The following is an 18,901-nucleotide window of genomic DNA, read 5'->3' as shown; positions in this document are numbered from 1 at the left end:
CCGTCAGTGATTTACGTCTTTATTACACTGTCAGCTCCAGGGTGCAGCCACGTGCCTGTTGCGGTCACTACCGCACCCTGGGCGCCAAGCGTGAGGACTCAGCCAGCAGGCGCCCCGGAAACCCCCTTTCCCGCCTGCGGCCGCTCGGCGGTGACAACGGTTTCCACAACACCCGGGAGGGCTCAGCGACCGCCCCGCCCCGCCCTCGGCCCGCACGGGGGGCCGGGACCCTGGAGAACGCGGAGGAGGGGCCGCGGCGCGGAGACAGGCCCGGGATCCCAGCGTCTGGAGCGGGGAGGGCCCGGGTCTGAGGAAGGGGAGCGCCAGGGACCCTCTGCTCCGCACCCACTTCAGGCTCCGCATCCCTAAGTGCGGGAACCAGACTCGGCGCGGCTCCTTCCAGAGACGTACGGCGCAGGCGCAAGCGCAGGAGGAGCCAGCGGCGCCCGAGCGCTGATCCGCGCCGGGGCAGCGGGAGCACGCAGGACGCGGGGTGGGGCTACGTGGCCAGTCGACGCGCGCCCGCCGGCTCCGCCCGAGGCCCGCGCGTGCGCGCCGCGAGCGGGGGGGCGGGGGCGGAGTCTCGCGTGTCCCCGCCCCAATTACCCAGCGCCTCCCGCGACAGCAGGCACTGACGTGGCCGCCGTCAGAGCCGCCATCTTGTGGGAGCGAAACCAACGCCTGGCTCCGAGCAGCAGCAGCAGCAGCAGCCGCCGCGGCCGCCGAGGGGTGAGGGGCGGCGCGGCGGGAGGGTGCGCGGGCGGCGGGGCTGGCCTTGGGGCTCGTGTGCGAGTCCCCGTCCACTCGCGTTGGCGTCGGCTGCGGGCCGGGAGGCGGCGGGACCGAGGCCGCGGGGCGGGCGGCGCGGAGCCGGTGGTCAGTGCCGGGCGGGCCGGGCGCGGAGGGCTTCGTCGGGGCCTCCAGAGGCCCTCCTGCTTGGTCTCCCGTCCAGCTAAAGGCACCGGAGCGTCTTCGCCCACCACCTTGGCGGCCTCCCACTCACTGATCCCGAAATCCGGAAATCCGGGCTGTAGCTCCCGGCCTGCCCGGGATGTCGGGCTTTTCCTTTAAAAAGCCTTCATTTCCTGCTCCTTCTCTCGAGCCCTCCCCCACTCTCGCGGCCGAGAGGTTCGCTTCCTCCTGTGTTCAGGAACTGCTCGTTCGGGCGGGAGTCGCTGTCGATAACCGGCGAAGGGAAAGGAAGTCGGAGCCGGAGCGTTTGAGTCATTTTGCTGTGGGAGGGCGGAGGAAGAAACGGGGTACGGAGGGTTCGGAGCAGGGGGTGTCTCTTCCCAGGGGCGGGTGAAAGTGTAGTGCGCTCCCTCCAGGCGCCCCCGGGAGCAAACCTCCGAAAAGGGAATTCTACAAACCTCACCTCCAGGATCAGGAAACTGAGGCTCGGGCCAGCTCCGTGACTCGGTCAAGGTCGCACAGCTCGCTAGGGTCTGAACCCGGGCCTCCTGACTCTGGTTCCTGTTTGCTCCGAAAGTGGGAGTTCGGATTCAGAGTTGGCCTGGGTGGTGCTGGGGGAGGGGAGGAGTGGCCTGATCGGGCTGCTGGAGGGCAGCTACGCTTTTCCCTGTATTGCCTAATTGAATGCTGAGGTTTCGGCCAAGTAGAAGTCAGTGGACTTCAAGAGAAACCCAAAGTTCCCCCAGAAGATGTAATTGGGTCTATGAAAACCTCGTAGGAACACGAGTTGAAGGAACTGCCTTCTGAATCTGCACTCATGGCTTCTGTGGCCTTTACAAGACTGACTATCTTTGTTTTAATCCCAGCATTTCTTCCTTGAATGTCATTGGTGAATCGTTAACCCACCCGTAAAATAATTGGTTCAGGGACTCAAAGCAGTCTTGCTAGAAGAGGTGACTTAATGCTTTCTTGTTGCCCAATCCAGGTTGTTCGGGTATTTAAAATGCAATTTTGTTAATAAGGCTTAACAACTATAAAGTACTTAAAATATTAAGTAATTAATTCAAACAACACCTCTGAGCTAGGTGGCACTCTCCCCATTTCATCAAAGGGAAAAGGAAGTTGCTGTTTTAAATGAACTGAGCAGAATTGCACAAGAACTAACAGGCAGGAAACAGGGAATTCAGAAGCTTTGGGGTGGTCCCAGAAGTTGCTGCCCAGAGCTGTGTGGTTGGTGCCACTCCTGATGTTGGAGTTGTCAGTTGTAGTTCTTTTTTTTTATCAGAACTGATGGTCAGCAGTTTTTTCTGCTTGCTTTTGGCATCACTGGTTCTCGTATTTTCTGCAGTATGTCTGAAGGAGTGGAAGATGCCGCTGTGCCGTGGGGTCGTTCAGCCTTGATGTCTTCCACTGTTTTGCAGACTGTTTCTGCATGTATTTTCTTACCGGTTAATTTGAATTCTCAGGAACATTTGCCGTGAGTAGCTAGAACTATTAAGAACTCGAAACCTGTGCTGTTATTAGCTGGGTCCAAAACTGAAAAGAATTGAGTGGTTTCAATGCCCATCACCAACCTGGCCACATTGGTAGAGGTTTGTTGTCTTAACTTTGAGGTTTTCTGGTGACCTCACATCCATGGATGGAGGTGAGTCTTGCCCTTGAACCTGGGGAAGGGGTCTGCAATCGTGGGTGTGCCGCATTGTAGGGTAGTGTCTTCAGAAATATCCCAGTAAAAATAAGTCAGTACCATCTCAGCATTAGAAATACGCTGTTTCTTGTGAGGGTGTCTTTCAGTATTCAGAATTGCTACTCCAAATGGGTTTAAAATAGTTGGTTTGGATAATAGCTGGTTCACGCTGTCTCCTCATCATTGAAAGAAAGTTAGTAGAAAGCACAAACTAGTTCGGTGCTCCTCATGGGTCTAGCTTCTAAAAATCACGTGTTCTGGGTGTGCCCTTTGCTTCTTGCACACTTCTGCAGCTGCCGATGTCTGTACCCAAGACCACACTTAGAATGAAAGGAGGTGCATTCTGGCTTTTCTTTTTTGCTTTCTGTAAAATTTAAAGTGGATCATCAGCTATTGAGGTGATCTCCAGAGTCAGATGGCCATAGGAGTAAACCTAACCAGGAGGAAAAACTCTGTGCAAGTTCATATTATAGCATATTAATTTGGTTTGAGAGAACCAAACTAAACCAAATCTGTTCCTGCAGACTTCTCAAATTAAATGTTGCCTTGATCTGTATATTTAAAATCTACTTTTAACCACAGATCAGGCTCCTCAAGCTTTTTTTACTCACACCTTCCTGAGAGTTATGATCATTGTACTCTAGAAATGACCAGAACCCAGCTATTTGGGGCTTGCTGTACCTTCCACTTTATTGCCACTGTTCACACTGTCCCTAATATGAGTATTCTCCCCTTTGACCTTTTCGCTATCTTAAAATTATTAGATGTGAAAGGGAATAAAATGCAGATCTGTCGGGGAGCAATTTAAAATTCCCTTCAGTTGGGATTTTAAAATTAGATGAGAACTTAATCTTTTTTGTCCTGTACCTGCTCCCCATTGGCATCAATGATTGTTAGGTATATATTCCCACATCACCTAAATTTGGTTTTTGGAAAAGATTTTGACTTAATGGCTAGTTAGGTGTAACCCTTCCTATGGGGGAAATAAAGGACAACGTGGGGGGGGGGCTGAGAGTCTAGGTCACACATACAACACTTAATTTCATGTATTAGGGTTCTCTAAGGAAACAGAACCAAAAGGAGATATCTGTAAAAATTGTGAGATATTTATAAGAATTATCTCACAGCACTGTGGAGATGGGCAAGTCCAGATTCCGTAGGTCAGGCTGGAAGCTGAGGACTCTGATGAATTCCTGGGGAGAAGCTGGCTGGCTGAAGTCAAGATGGAAATTGTCCCTTCCTGACTGCTGAAGTCATCACTTCTCCTTTTAAAGCCTTTAACTGATTGGACAAGATTTCTCATTGTTGAAGGCAATCTCCTCAATTGATTGTAGATGTGATCAGCTCTAGATACAATCCACTTACTGATGATTTAAGTCCACAAAATGTCCTCACAGTAACAGGCCAGTGTTTGCTTGACCAGACAGCTGGACACCACATCTGGCCAGGTTGACACACGAACCACCACAGGCCCTTTCCTTCATCCTTAGGCTTATGTCCTCTTGTGAATGTTAGAAATGCTTTACAGTATAGTTATGCTTCATCCATTACAGCTATCTAGCAGTGTCACCAATCTGGCAGGTAGGTCGGCATTTTCAGGTGGATCAGATGTCCCTGTTAGCTGGAAAAATGCTGCAGAATTTAACACGGGGACATAAAAGCTCTTCATGCCTAGGTCAGTCTTCTTAGCCCTCAGCCATAGTCCTCTATCACCCCATCTCCTTTATAGGGTTGGAAGGAATGGCTGTCTGATTCAGGAACCCAACCTCCACAGTATCCCTAACAGAGCCTTGTTTCCTGGTTTTTACACAGTGGTGGCAAGAGCTTGACAACTCATCAGCAAATAGAAGAAGAAAAGAGTGGAGCTCCTTTGGCTCTCAGAGGTTGGGAGGCAGCACTGGCATTTAGTGGCAGGGGACAGAATGCATTTGCCTGACTTTTCATGTAGGTAAAAATTGTATTGGTACTATCTTAAACCAAGGATATAAAGACAGCTCTTTTCTTGGCATAGTCTCAGTAGATGTTCTGAATTTTCCAGGAATGCCCCTACCCTGCATTTTGATTGAATTTTGTTCCTTTAGTTTCTGAGATGCTTTCATGCTGCTTTAGCAGCCTGCTTTTCAGTACCCTCCTTTATGGTTGTTCTCCGAATATGGACTGCAGGCGTGGGTATGTCTCCTTCATTTTATCTCAGTGTGGTGGTGCCCAACAGAATGCATATTATCGAAGTGCATGTTTTATTGTAAATCATTTTCGTTGTATTTTCATCACTGCATTTTTTTTGCATTTATGTGCATATGTTGTTTATACTGTTAAGTTCCTTTCAGGGTGGTGAGGTGATGTACTGAAATGTGTCATGGAAGAAACGGCATTGGGTCTGATGGGTTGAAAACTGCTGGTGGCCATGGGACGGACGTGCTCTGACTTATTGTGACCAGTAGGCATCGGATGGTTTAGAACAGCAGGGTTACATCATTTGACTTGGTGTAGCAGGCCTGCTGTCACTGACATGTGGAGAACATACATTGTGAAGTGGAAGCCACAGGCTGGGGCCGGGACGCCAGGGAGCCAGTGATAGGGGTGGAGAGCAGTAAGCTTCTTGTACGTTTTGAAGGGAGAGATGACAGGATTTGCCAATAAAGGCTTGATTTGGGGATGAGGAATTGAAGGTGTTGCCAAGCTCTGAGATGGACAGACTGCACTAAAGTGGAGATTTGACTTTTGAAAAGTTTGTTGTCTGTTGAGTAGGCAGTAGGACATGAGAATGGAGTTGAGAAGTCTAGCCTGAAGTAGAAATTTGGAGGTGTCTGTTTAAATGGGATGAGCTCTATAGGAAGTAATTATGGCTACAGAGATAAAGTGGCCACTGAAGGATGAATGTGCAAGAAGCTGAGTATGGTGGGCTCCAAGATTTTAGGGAACTTCTGATTGAGGGTGGGGAGGGAAGGCACTGGTCAGAGAGCTGCTGGAGGGCTTTATGCAGGGGTGATGCAAGCAGGTGTATGTCTGAGAGTTCTCTTGACTAGAGGTAGGAAGCCATCAGTTAAGAGGTCCTGTGGTTGTGCAGGCATGACATAAATTCTTCTTAGGACAGTCACCTCCAGAGATTTGAGGCATGCTTAAGGGACTTTGTGGCTACTGGAAGATGCGGTGGTGTGGCGGACGTCCAGTCCTGGCTTGCCTCTGCGGATGGGTGCTCGACAAGAGTTGTAAGAGATGGGGGTGGGGTCACCTGCTCCACAGGTGGAGAGAGTCAAATGATAGCCCTTAACCAACCTACTGCATTATCCTTCTTAATTCCTCTGAAAGCGATAAAAAGAGGGGGGGGGGGGTGAGGCTGCAGTTTTTATTGTTTTATTTTCAAATGAAAGGTTCCTGGTGCAAAAATGAAATTTGGGGGATTGGCTTAAACACTCTTGACACCAGCACACTACTTTACTGTGACCTGGAAGTTAGAGAGCCTAAGAGGGGCGTGGTCCCTGTTCAGAGTGATTTGGGGAATAATAACTAAACTCTCTGCCAGTTGATTTTATGAAATTGCCATTCACTGATGGTCATTCCAGTTCCCTTTACTTGTGAAGTGATGTAGGAGTGAAGTCTTAGGCAAAGCTGATTTCCCCTCCAAAGTACAAACCATTCCCCACCCCACCCCCGTGCTGAGGGAGAGCCCCCTGCTCAGTGACCGATGTGGTGCTGCCTCTCCGGAGAAGAGACCAAATTAGAAACGTGCAGGTTCTTCAGTGTCCAGCAGCATTTTGTGGTGACCACATAGTTAAAGGAATGAAGTGATGAAAATGAATAATGTTATTTACTTTGCTGCCATGATTAGAGTCCTGAATGACCTCCTCTTTCTGTGATGTCTTCACTAGAACTGAAACCCAGGAGCAGTATTTATTGTAGGTTTGAATTCACAGCAGCTTGACTGCGTGTCTGCTCTGTAGGGATCACTGAGAAGATAGCTACAGCCCCCGAAAGACGTAGGAGTGTGTGCGTGTCTGTGCATCTTACAGTCCAGAGACACATTGAAGGTCACAGTGTAAACTTGATAATATTGTCCGAAGTCAGATCGACTTTTGATCACTGCTTGAACCAGAAACTTCCTATGGGTTAGTTTACCAGTGAGGTGTGGGGAAGCACCGTGGTTATTAAAAGTAGGCTCAGTGAATCTGAAGGGGAAGGGCCAGGTAGTCGCCACCATATTCCTGTTTCGTCTTGCAGCAGTTCAATTCAGTGAGTGCCGAGCTGCTCTGTGCCCGGCAGGCACTGTTGGGAGTGCCCAGTTGCCAATTCTTAAATTGGTGTGGTTAACATGGGCCCAGCAGTAGGTCAAAAGAGAATGGAGAGGAGAGGCTGTGCCTATGCAAGGGGGTATCTGAGCTGGGCCTCAGAAGTAGAACTAAGAACGGTAGTGTGCAGAGCATGGAGACTGGCGGGTTCTGGAGAGGAGACTGGGAAGGTGGAGGGTAGTGAGCCTGAAAGAGGGAGGGGAGGTAGGGCTTGGTGAGAAGGGAGCAGCCCTGAACTGCACGGCCCTCGGTTTCCATCAGATCAGAACCACTGAGTTTAAATCTTATTAAGGGTTACTAAAGTTGGCTGGTCGCACTGAAGATTGGGCACTAGTGGAGTTTAGTGAGGATTCTAGCTACACACCTGAAGAAATCTAGCTGCCACCCCATGTTGCATTGCTTATGCACAAGGTCCCCACAACATGGGTAGGACACTTCCAGTGTGTCTTCAGGGTGCTTGAGAATTTCTTGTGGTTTCTCAACTGCTGCTTTGCATCTTAATCATAAATGACTTCAGTTTCCTCCATTTTCAGTTTGGTTTGTTGTGCGTTTCAGAGTATAGGTTGAGGCACAGTTGTGGTTTTGGTCTTTGATTTTTCCAGTGGCTAGTCCTTCAGGCCTTCACTGCATGTTCAGGTCAGACACGGGTGGTCTGTAGCCTTCCTGCCACAGTGGAAGTCCGGGTAGGAGCTGGGCACTGTTGCTGCGCTTTCCCCTTGGAACTGCTGGCTCGGAGCATCCCCGGGCTCTGGGGGCCACTCCCCACCAGCTCAGCGGACCTGGGAGTGGGCACATGGCTGCGCTCCCATCCTCTTGGCTGGAGCTTAGTCACGTGGCCGTGTGGTTGTAGGGAGGGCAGGAAGTGGAGGCCTGGGTTCTGGGAGCCCTTGTGCCCGGTGACAAATCGGGATTCCATCAGAGAGGACTGGGAGAACAAATACTGAGGAACCCTTAGGGTACGTTAAAGTGGCTGTAGTTGAGCGGTTCACACACTTGGCTGTTGGCGTTGGATGTATGCTTGTTCTATACTATATTCCAAGAACTAGGTTTGTGGAATATAATCACATGAATGAATCTCGTTTTCAGCTGACAGTCTACAGACCGATATAAAGATTTCACCTTGAATCTTAAGCTGGCAAAGAACGGTCTAAATTGAATTTGATTGATTATTACACTTAAGATCGGAGCTGATAAGGTTATGCGTCTTCTTTAACTCTCCCAGGACAGGAAGCTGTGTGAGGCAAAATGCAAAGCAACAAGTTAGCAGTTAAAGCCTACTGGCTTTGGGTGTTTCTTTCCTTTGTGGCAGCCCTCTCATTTTTTTGTGTGGATGCCTAGGATCACTGTGGAGAGGTAGTCTTTTTCATGCCTAATTAATTCGTTCCTGGAAAACATTCCAAAAGTTTTGTTTCTTAAAAGTATATAGTTCCAGAATGTGTTATTCTTTTTCTTTGTAATTGAAAGTTGAATCAGCTTATTTAAAAATCCATTGAGTGTTTCAGGCTGAGTGTTCTTCATTCTTAGCAGACTTGTTGATCAGTATTGCTGTCACAATATGTTGGGCTTGTGAGGTGTTTCTGCTTATCACTAGTATTGGCATGTTCAATTTTCCTGTTACACCAAATTTTCATAACAAAATGTGATACTCAATTTCAGAAAAATATCAGTGGTACCAAATGAGCACATTTGGCTGACAGGCAGGGCCACCTTATAATGGCTTGAAGATTTGTCTAGCTGACTGGTCAAGAGTGCAATGTTGACAAACAGAAAGCAGTTTGTTGGCAGATTGTAATATGAAAGTACAGGGTCCCACTTTTAAACTTAAAGTTGTTATGTGCTGGGAGGAATTAGGCTTTCAAGCAGTCGATCTAAGCACAAGTCTGAATACTTGAAGACAGTTGCTTTAACAGAACCCTTAAAGAAAATCTCTTATAATGTAGATAAGCTTCTCAGGAAAATCTTAACTTTTGAAATTTTTCTTCAAATTAGTAAAACTGGGATTACGAGCTTGATCTGTCCGTTTTACTGGATGCAGTTTACCCCACCATAAACTTGGAAAACCTTGATCTCATCCAGCTTTTCCCCCATTCATGCAGGTAGTGTCTTGTGAGTCCCACTTTACAGATTGATGCAACGAGGGCCCATCTGGTAAGCGGCAGAGAAGAGAATCAGAACCTCATTTTTAAGTCTGCCGAGATCACATTATTTTAGTTTTTATTTCTTTGTCCTGTGCTCTAGGTTGGTGGTTTCTTTCTAGTGATTGTTAACAGTTCAGATTATCTTCATGTTGTTATAGAGAGTCTGTTTAATAAACTAGCTTTAAAATGATAAACTTTCCCTGAACCTGTTCCTTCTACAGAGGCAAGCTGTGTACTCTGTAAATATAGGGGAGAGCTCTGCCTCTTGCTTATCCAGAAAGCCCCGTGAAACTTGCTAAGAGACAGGGAACAATTACAGCGAAGGTACAGGTGGAGGTCACGAGTTTACTCGGAGCACAGGTACATGGATTTCTCTTCAGCAGCCAGACCGGTTGTGTTGGGTTCACTTACTGAGTTGGAACAGCTGTGACCGCACAAAGCTGGGTTTTTTTCCCTAACCCTGTTCCCACCTTGCGTTGCACCCTATTCCAGAAGGCACAGGCAGCCTCTTTCCAGCTCTTGGGGACCGACTTCCCCTAGAGAAGTCGCTGAGCCTGACACGCCAGCCTCTCATAAACTCCCTTTAGTATCTGAGAATGTAGCCTCCTGGAGCTGAATATACTAGTCATTGCTTTAACTCCTAAAGGCCACCCTTGTCGTCGTCCTCCGGTCCGGACCAAAGAGAGAAAAAACTGTCCCTGAAGGACCGCCTCCCTGACTCCTCTTGTCAGGGTTAACTCTTGCCAAAGGTGAACACTGTAGCGATAAAGCCTTGTATAGGGTGCCAGGTGTGAGCCTACAGGCTGGGGGGAGGGGGGAGGCTCTTCTGAAAAGTCAGTGTTCACTGCCTGCTAATACACAGGAAAATTCAGATGAACCTGAAAAACAGGTTTTAACTTGAGATTGTGGAGGAAAGGGGAAATAACACCTGGGTTGGGCCCAGCAGAATAAGTTGAAACTTGTGCAAAGAGGCAGCCTTAGAGCCCCTGAGGTTGTCACTGCTGAACTTTCCCTCCTGCGTACATCAAATTTCACTCAGTTTGGGCCTACTACAGGTGCAGTAAACGGGGATGGTGTGTCCCCTTCATTTCGCAGTTAGGGGTCCAGGGCTCTGTGGGGGGGAGGTTCTGCAGCATGCTGAGGCAGGACACACTGCCCCTCGTTTGCCTTGCTCAGAAGGTAGGTGAGACCAGATGGTTTGTGTGGTACTGGCTGTCTTGGGCAAATACCACGCAGTGGATCAGCTCAAACAGCAGGAATCAGTCCTCTCCGGGTTTGCAGAAGCTAGAGGGCTTGCTTCCTCATGGGCCTTCTGGCTGGTGGGCAGTGCTTGGGTTCCTTGGCTTTCCCATCACACAGCAATGTCCTCTCCTTTCTCTTCTGGGTTTTCTTCTGACTTCTGGCTCCTCCCATACCTTTTTCTTTAAAAGGGAGGATTTCTTTATAGAACTGAGACCCAGCCTGATTCAATTGCCCACACCTTCACTAAACATTTGGCATCTTCAGAAGTTCCTATGCACAGTGGGCCGACCCACAGGAATGGGATTAAGATGCTTTTCCTGGGGTACATTGTTCATCCTTCCACTGTGACTTCATCCTAAGACTTTGTGCTCATCGAGACCCTGGTTCTGCCGCTGAATGTGTGAGCTACTTCCCCCTTCTGTACCCCAGTATTTTTAATGTGTTTTGAAAACCAAACAAAACATGAGGGGAGGTCTTGGACCACTTGGGTAATCACAAAGTCAGTGGCCTACAGGGGCATCAAAGGCAAGCTGGGAACCCAGCCCAGACCTTACACGGTTGGCTTTTGGAGGTACCTTTTGGGGGTGCTGGGCGAGGGCATACCCAGTGGAGAAAACACATGGCCTCCAGACAGTGGACTGTGGTTATGTTCAGGCCACACGACGTCGAAATTCAGTTAGTACTGCTGGTCTTTGTTTACCTGGTAGATTCCATGTCCACCTGATGGGGAGGCAGCTGAGAGTTTAGATGACTCTTTGACCCTTTAGGGCCTCAGTTTTTGTGTTGGTTTAATGAATGTAATATTTCAAAGCTAAAATAAAAAATATAGGTAGCAGCTCTCTGTACCACCCCTCCCTCCCCCTCATCCTGCTTCCCAGAGACTCTTCTTTTCATTGATTACCTGTTATTTCTAAGTCAACATGCTTATACTATTATTTCTCAATTTTTCTTCTTAACTTGAACAGTGAGGATTGGCCACAGGTTCTCACCTCCACTTCCCTCTGTCCCAGGAACTGATAATAATATTGTAGCTATATAAATATCGTTTACTGATGAGCCAAATTGTGGCATGCTTCTTTTTCCCTAGAGTCAATTTTTAAATGACCCCTCTTTTTGTCTGTTTTCATCCATAGGTGTTTTCTGTACACCTGTCACTTGTTTTTCCCACGTTTCCCTTAGAATTGTCAAGCCCCATGTGAAAAGGCTGTGGTCCCCTTTTTCCTGGAGTTTTCTCCTTCTTTCTGCTCCAGCCTGGACTGGTTGCGCCTAGGCCTGCTCATCCCCCTTTGCAGCCACCTTGGGGCTCCTTCTTTTCTCCAGAAGCCGAGCTCCTGCTGCCTGTGCCCCTTTGTGGTAGCCTTGTGAGGAAGGAGTGTGCCAGAGGCCTTGCGATTTGGAAATCACCTTTATTCCTCCCTTAGGCTTAGTTGATACTTTGGTTGGGTATAGAATGAAAGATTGGAAAGTCACGTTCTCAGAATTTGAAAGCATTGCTTATTTTTCTTCTACTCTTTGGATGCTTTTAAGATCTTTTGACCCCTGATGTAGAATTTACCCTGCACCTTGGAGTGGGTCTTTTCCCACTCCTTTTGTTTTTGTATCAGGCTCCTTCAGTCTGGAGATTCTTATTTTTCCATTCCAGAAAATTTAAAGTGTTCGGTTTTTTCTTTTCTTTTTTTTTTTATTCATAGTTTTCTTTTTTTGTCCTGCATGCTTGAGAGGCTTCATTTTTAATGCTTCTATTGGCTATTTCATTTTGGCTATTTCTACTTTCTGTGAGATCTTCCTTGTTTTCTTTTCCTTTGTCTAGCTCTTGTTTTGTGGCCCTGATATCTTCTAACTTGATGCTGGGGTTGCAGGTGTGGTGTTTTTGTTTTGTTCTTTCCTTTTAAATAGTTTTTTGTCTCCTGTTTTTTTTGTCTGTTCTGGTCTCTTCTGTTGGAGACTTTTTCAAGGGAGATGGGTGCTTGGCTGTTTGGGGGTCTCAGGGCTAGTATCTGTAGGTCCTGTCCCTTGTGCAGACGCCTGCTGGGGCATACAGGCCTCTCTTGGGTGGGGGTAAGGGGGTCTCTCGGCCTATGGCTGTGCTGATGGGTACTGCGTAAGCTTAGGTTCTTCATCAGGCCATACATTTCTTCCGTCTTAGAATCTGCCTAGCACTCCATTGTTTGGCTTTATTAAGGTGCTAGAAATCCCAAATGTCTAAACAAACTAGCATTTGAGACAGTGACCATTTTTTTTTCCCTAAAACCTCTATTTTCTTCAGGGGGCCCCCAGAGGGTCATCTGGGACCTGGTGACCCCTTCCACCTGCATCCCAGCTCTCCCCATGTGTCATTGGGGCCTTGACAGGAAAAGCTCCTGCTTTCCTGTGGATGTCCTCTACCTTGAGTGACGGCCCTGGTGTTTCTGTTGTGCTGGGTGGAACGGGCAGACACGGCATGGGCCAGAGGCAGCCATGCATGCTCTCGTGTGAGTGTGCTGCCCAGGTGCCTCCTGGACCCCACGTGGGATCACCAGGGTTGGGGTCGGCCTGGGATTGATGGGCATGACCAGAACCACCTTCTCTCCAGTGGTGGCTATGACCTCAGCAGGGATAATGAGCCTACGGGTACTGGGGGCTGCTCCCCCCTGGTGTCTTTAGCATGCCTTGGTTCTAGGGTCATTCTCCTGTCGGCTCTGATTGACCCAGGCCAGACATGGGGAGAGGGGTGGGACCGCGTGCTTACACCACTGCCCTGGGGTACCACCTGGCCAGCCCTGAAGTCCTCCCTCCAGCTGCATGCCTGAGCTCTGAAAATCTCAGTAAAAGCTGACCTGTCGCCCTGAGGCCCTTCCCCTGCTCCTCGGGTCACCCCACCTACCCCTTTTACCTGCAGCTCCTGTCAGGCATTTTGAGTCAGTGGGCGGGGGTGTGGGTGGTGGTGGGCAGTCTCTTGCACCAACATAACTTGGTGGTTCCTTTGGGCTGGTAGAGACCTCGAGGGCTTGCTGGAATTGTTCTTTCCGGCCCCTTGAAAATGTCTGTTAGATTGCAGAGAAAATCTAGCATTGATAGGAAAGCTGCCATTCACAAATGCAAAACAGCTCATCCTCATGTATCAAGTGTGATTCCTAGCTAGACATAAGCACATAACAAGGACATGTTTAGTGGAACCTAGGTGGCCAGGAATAATTCTGGGCCCCTCCTTACCCTAACTTGCTGTGTGACTTTGGGAAATGACTTTCTGAGATAAGCACATATCAAAATCAAGGAATTGTAGCAGCTGACTAACATTCTGATTCAATTAAAGTTCAGCCCTGTTTTCCTGAGGTTTCCAGACTTTCTATTTTAAGGTTGATTTGGGCGCAGTTATCTTGAGCAGCTAGATTTGCAGGATTCCTTTTCTGTTGCTTGGAAACCATAATTGCGCGATGTCCTACCCTGTGAGTGGTTTTCGGAACACAGTGGCTGTATGTGATCAGCCCTTGGGTGGGTGGGTCTCTGATTTGCTCCTGCAATGGGGAACACCTAGTGCCTCAAGCAGCATGCAGATGGAAACCGGTGAAAAATCTTGTCTCTCTAGGTTTCTCTGGCCAGTGTTGAGTACACCAGCCTGCAAGCATGGGAAATATTTTCGCTAACCTCTTCAAGGGCCTTTTTGGCAAAAAAGAAATGCGCATTCTCATGGTTGGCCTGGACGCTGCCGGAAAGACTACTATTTTATACAAGCTGAAACTTGGTGAAATAGTAACTACTATTCCCACTATAGGTAAGAAATCCAGCCCTTAATGCAGACGTATATACTTGCAGCCATTGGCAGGAATCCTCGGCCCGTTTATAGTAGCAGTAGAGGGGAGAGAGGCTGGGGAGAGTGGGGCTGTAACTACCAGCAGGCTTGGGAGGTGGTTTTCCTCTGAGGAGGGAAAGGAGGGCAAAAGGGGAAGAACCTAACTGAAGGGAAATGGCTGCAGGTCCTTTGGACCAGTTCCTTGGAGAGGGTCGGGGGAACAGGAGGCGGCCTGCCTCTCTCTAGCATGGCCTGGCCCTGGGCTGTGGAAGAGAGAGGCTTCCCGGAGAGCTGAGCCCTCCCTACTTGGCTCCCCCTGGCTTGGGCAGGGTGGCTGCGGTCAGGAGGACCGGCCACTGTGCAGTTTGGTCCCATGTCTGTGGTGATTCGTAACTTCACAGCAGTTCCAACCTGGCCTCAGTGAGTGGAGAGAGGGCTCTCATCCTCCAACCCCTTGCTTCCCTCAGGTTTCAACGTGGAAACTGTAGAGTACAAAAACATCAGCTTCACCGTGTGGGACGTGGGTGGCCAGGATAAGATCCGGCCTCTGTGGCGCCACTACTTCCAGAACACACAAGGTGAGCAGCTGGGGCCTGGCCTGGCAGGGCCATCTTTGGGGTCAGAGGGCACCCAGTGCGCTCATGCACACTCTGTTTTGAAGAAGAAACCCAGTCCCATTTGGAAGTGTCACGTTGGGGATTCAAATAGGCATAAGGCAGGGGCTTTGTTTTTTGGTTAATAACCACAGTTATGACCACCTGCTGTGATCCACCAGGCTAAGGGCCTTGCATGTCTGCCCTCGTGCAGCCTCAGAGCCATCCTGCAGGGGCTGGTGCTGTCACCCCCACAATACAGACATGGGCACCCAGGGCTTACATAACTCACCTTTCAGTCGGGGCAGAGTCTCAGGTGATCACAGGCACTCAAGCGTCAGAGCCAGCGTTCTTAGTTCTGTCATGCGTGCTGGTCCTGGAGTGGTTTGGGGTTGGAGTGGTCTGTCACTCACTGATGGCCAGTGCCTGCCTCTCCCTCCTGCTCTGAGGTTGGGGGCCCTCTTTAGGGAGCTCCCTTGGGCAGCACTGGAAGATGTGCAGACCACCCAAGTGAGGAGTGGGCCTCTGGGGCGGGGGTGGGGTGTGCTCGGGTCCCTGCACTTCCACCTCCTGTCCGAGTCCCGTGGGCCTCACCAGCCTTCCTCACAAGGCCACCCGACAGCATCGTGGCTGACAAAAGCCTGGCCCCGACCAAGGCCTGCTGGTTAGTTTCCAGGCCTGCAGGGCAAGTGGGGCAGGCTGTGTGTGTCTCTGGTGTTTCACAGTGGTGCCTGCTTGTTTTGTAGGTCTGATCTTTGTGGTCGACAGCAATGACCGAGAGCGTGTGAATGAGGCCCGCGAGGAGCTCATGAGGATGTTGGCTGAAGATGAGCTCAGGGATGCTGTCTTACTAGTGTTCGCTAACAAGCAGGTATGCACCTGGCCACCTGCCTCTGCTGCTGAAACCAAAGCCCCGGCAGTTTGGGAGGCCTGGCCTGATGAGGCAGGGTGGCCCCCAGGCTCCAGGCCCAGGAGAGAGCGATTCCGAGGCCCAGGGACTTGACTCAGGATGTCACTTACATTTGACATTACATAATTTGATTCACCTAGCATCCCTTGTGGTGATTGTTGAGATGCAAACTATTCCCGTATTAAAGGGTCGAGGCCTGGAGTGAGACGGGCAGGGAGGGAAGGGAGGAGTGACTGTCTTCTGTGCCCCACGGTGGTCCCAGGCCGGCCTGACTGACTGACCGGGGAGGGGCTGCCTAGCTCATTGTCTGTCGGGGAACTCGGTCTACTTCCCTTTGCAGCCCCTTCCTGCTTCGCCAGACACCCTGTTTTGTTCCTCTTCCTCACCAGGATCTCCCCAATGCTATGAACGCTGCTGAAATCACAGATAAACTGGGATTGCATTCTCTGCGCCACAGAAACTGGTACATTCAGGCCACCTGTGCCACCAGTGGGGACGGGCTGTACGAAGGACTGGACTGGCTGTCCAATCAGCTCCGAAACCAGAAGTGAACCGAGACCGTGTCCTCCCCCCTCCCTCCTCTCCCTCTTCCTTCCTCCTCTTCGCCCTCTGCTTTACTCTCATGTGGCAAACTGTGCTACTCCGTGGTATTGAGTGCCAGAAGCTGTTTCCATGGGTTTTGGTCACAGTATGTATTGCACCATGCTGTAAATGTGGCAGACGCAGCCTGCAAACAGGTTTTTTATTTAATGTAAATAGTTTTTGTTTCCAATGAGGCAGTTTCTGGTACTCCTATGCAATATTACTCAGCTTTTTTTATTGTAAAAAAAAAAAAGGAAACTCAACTCACTGTTTAGTACTGAGAAGGGATTTCAGGTGCCCTGGCACCTGGGCTTCCAGGGGTTACTGTGTTGGAAGAGCTGAGAGCGCCTCTGCTTGGCTTTAGATCTATGTTGAGATCCATTTTGGAGGTTGGTTTTTAACCCAAACTCAGTGCATTTTTTAAACTAGTTAAAAAAAAAAAGATAAGGAGAACACTTGAACACACAGAAGGGAGAAATATGCCTAGTGTAGGTTTTGCAGTAACAACGTGAATACTAGTCCATCTGATCGTCTGTTTCCCTTTGGGAACGTGAGAGAAGGTGACGCAAATCAAACCCACGATCAAATTTTGCATGGTCACAATAGAGATCCCTGTAATTATGCTTTGTCTTTGGATCATCCTGTATTTCATAGAGTTTGTGCTTGTACTTGTGCTCACTTGATTACCCAGGAAACAAGCTTTGAAGCTGTGGCGAGGCCCGGCCACTGTGAGACCAGCGGCCCCTCTGTCAGGTCTCTGAGGCCCTAGACATCCCCCCGGTGTCAGAGCCACTCGACCTGCAGGAGGGCCTGTGCGCTGGCCACGGGCATGGCAGCAGCCTCTGGCTCTCAGTTGAGAAGAAAGCAAGGAGCCACCAGCCTTTTATTTTGGTCAGGTGTGTGGTGCTTTTGTTGGAAACCACTTGCCAGAGCCGAGAGCCTGTTACTCCCAGCGTTTACTCAGCAGATCTCTCGGGGGCCCTGGGGTCTCACCTCCAGAAACGCTTGCAGGTTGGGAGTCATTCCATTCTAGAACGGACAGCCCGTCTCGGAGCGCCCCTGTCTGTGTATGTGTGAAGTAGCTTTCACTCCCTCCTCCTGCCAGGGTCAGATTTGCCATCGGAAAAAGATGACCTCTATCCTTTTTTTTCTTTTGTATTTTGATAAACACTGAAGAAGCTGGAGCTGTTAAACTTTATCTTGGGGAAAAACAACCTCAGAACTGGTTTATTTGGTGTTGTGGAACCTCTTACTGCTTTCAATACACAATTAGTAATCAACTGTTTTGTATACTTGTTTTCAGTTTTCATTTCGACAAACAAGCACTGTAATTATAGCTATTAGAATAAAATCTCTTAACTATTTTGTGGGGTTTTCAGTGCTTCGGTGCTGCTGCCCAGCAGAGCTGCTTGGTGCCAATTGACAAACCACCTCCCGGGAAACAAGCACGACATACGAAAAGGCTAGTTTCGTATTTTGAAACATAGGCAACTGCTGACCTTCCGTGTCCTGGCTGTCGACCTCCACGTCTGTTCACCTGTCGGCCGTGTTGCCCACTGCCCTCCCTGGGTTGGGGACCAGGGCTTGTGGGCACTTCCTCCTGAGTGCTTCTCGACCCGTGCAGCCATTTCCCTGCTGTCACCCCACACCGGGCCTCAGTAGCAGGCCCTGGTGGCCTTGCGGTGGAGATGGTGCTTCCAGGCTGGAGGAGAGGTGGGAGCCCATCCGCAGCAGGCCAGGGGGCTGGAGCAGGGGCCTGGGGAGACGACGGAGGCGAGTTGGGGTTGCCCTTTTCTCGGGGGTGGCATCATCTTCACTTGCTCCAAGGGACAGGTTCTTTTTCTTGGCTCTGCCTGCTGTGCCTGTGCTCCCACTTCATCACCTCCTCCCATTTGCTGACTCCAGGAACTTTTGTCTTGGCCCCTGGGGGCCAAGGGAGCAGCACTTGTGGCCTCTTTGCCCTGGGCCCCAGTGGTGGTGGTGGCAGAGGGGCTGCAGGGGGCCACAGCAAGCCCACATGGTGCCTTCATCCCAGCTGGGAAAAGGTTCCTTTCTGGGTGACCACAGCAGCCCAGGCAGGTTTCAGCCCCCCTGCACACCCAGCAGGGTACTCTTTGCAGGACCATCAGAACCAGTGTGTCCCGTGGCCCTGGCAAGCCCTGCTGCCACCGTGGAGCCTCCCATTTGTGCTGTTGTGGCCTGAGAGCACTTTGGCCAGGCACACCCTGTGCCCTTCCGTAAAGCGCTGCTGAAGCAGGGGTCTGGCTTGCCCATCAGAGAGGCAAAGCTGGGCCCTGGCTGTGGGGCGTGGCCATGAGCAGACAGGGTCAAGGTCAGAGACTCAAAACAGTGCATGCCACCACTGCGTTCCGTCTCCCGATGTGGGGGCCTCCCAGAGGCTTTCAAGGGCAAGTTCTCCCAGCCTCCCTGGCTGGGGTGCTGGGCATCAGCCAGAGGTCTCGCCTCCATTGTTAGCAAAGCCAGGGGGGCAGAGAACATGGAAACTGGTGGTGGTCCCCACAGCTAGGCAAGCCTGCTGAGAGCAGTGGTGAGGGTGGGGGTGCTTAGCCATTGCACAGGGCCCAGGGACATGGCCAGCTTGAACTCTGCCTTCCCCAGGCACAGGACCCTGGATCCCTCATGCCCTCCCAGTTTTCACCCCTGCTTTGTGAGGGCCATGGGGCTTTCCCCGTGGTTGTGGGCTCCCAGTGCTGCAGGAAATCTCAGGTGGCACCCAAGATCATTGTCATCACTTCTGAGTTGAGACCTTGCACAAAGGGGT

The 18,901-nt window shown here is 50.2% G+C and overlaps 1 protein-coding gene across 1 annotated transcript; it reads left to right on the top strand.

The window, feature by feature from the left end:
- The first annotated feature begins 596 nt into the window (after positions 1 to 596).
- ARF1 (ADP ribosylation factor 1) lies at positions 597 to 17,483 on the top strand. Its single transcript, XM_037823239.1, has 5 exons — positions 597 to 729; positions 13,831 to 14,016; positions 14,502 to 14,612; positions 15,374 to 15,498; positions 15,927 to 17,483. The coding sequence occupies exons 2-5, from the start codon at positions 13,869 to 13,871 to the stop codon at positions 16,086 to 16,088; spliced, it is 546 nt and encodes a 181-aa protein (XP_037679167.1). The 5' UTR covers positions 597 to 729; positions 13,831 to 13,868; the 3' UTR covers positions 16,089 to 17,483.
- Positions 17,484 to 18,901: the final 1,418 nt, after the last annotated feature.

This window comes from Choloepus didactylus, assembly GCF_015220235.1.
Source record: "Choloepus didactylus isolate mChoDid1 chromosome 11 unlocalized genomic scaffold, mChoDid1.pri SUPER_11_unloc2, whole genome shotgun sequence".
In the NCBI taxonomy this organism is placed as follows: Eukaryota; Metazoa; Chordata; class Mammalia; order Pilosa; family Megalonychidae; genus Choloepus; species Choloepus didactylus.
This window is presented reverse-complemented; position numbering and strand designations above follow the sequence as displayed.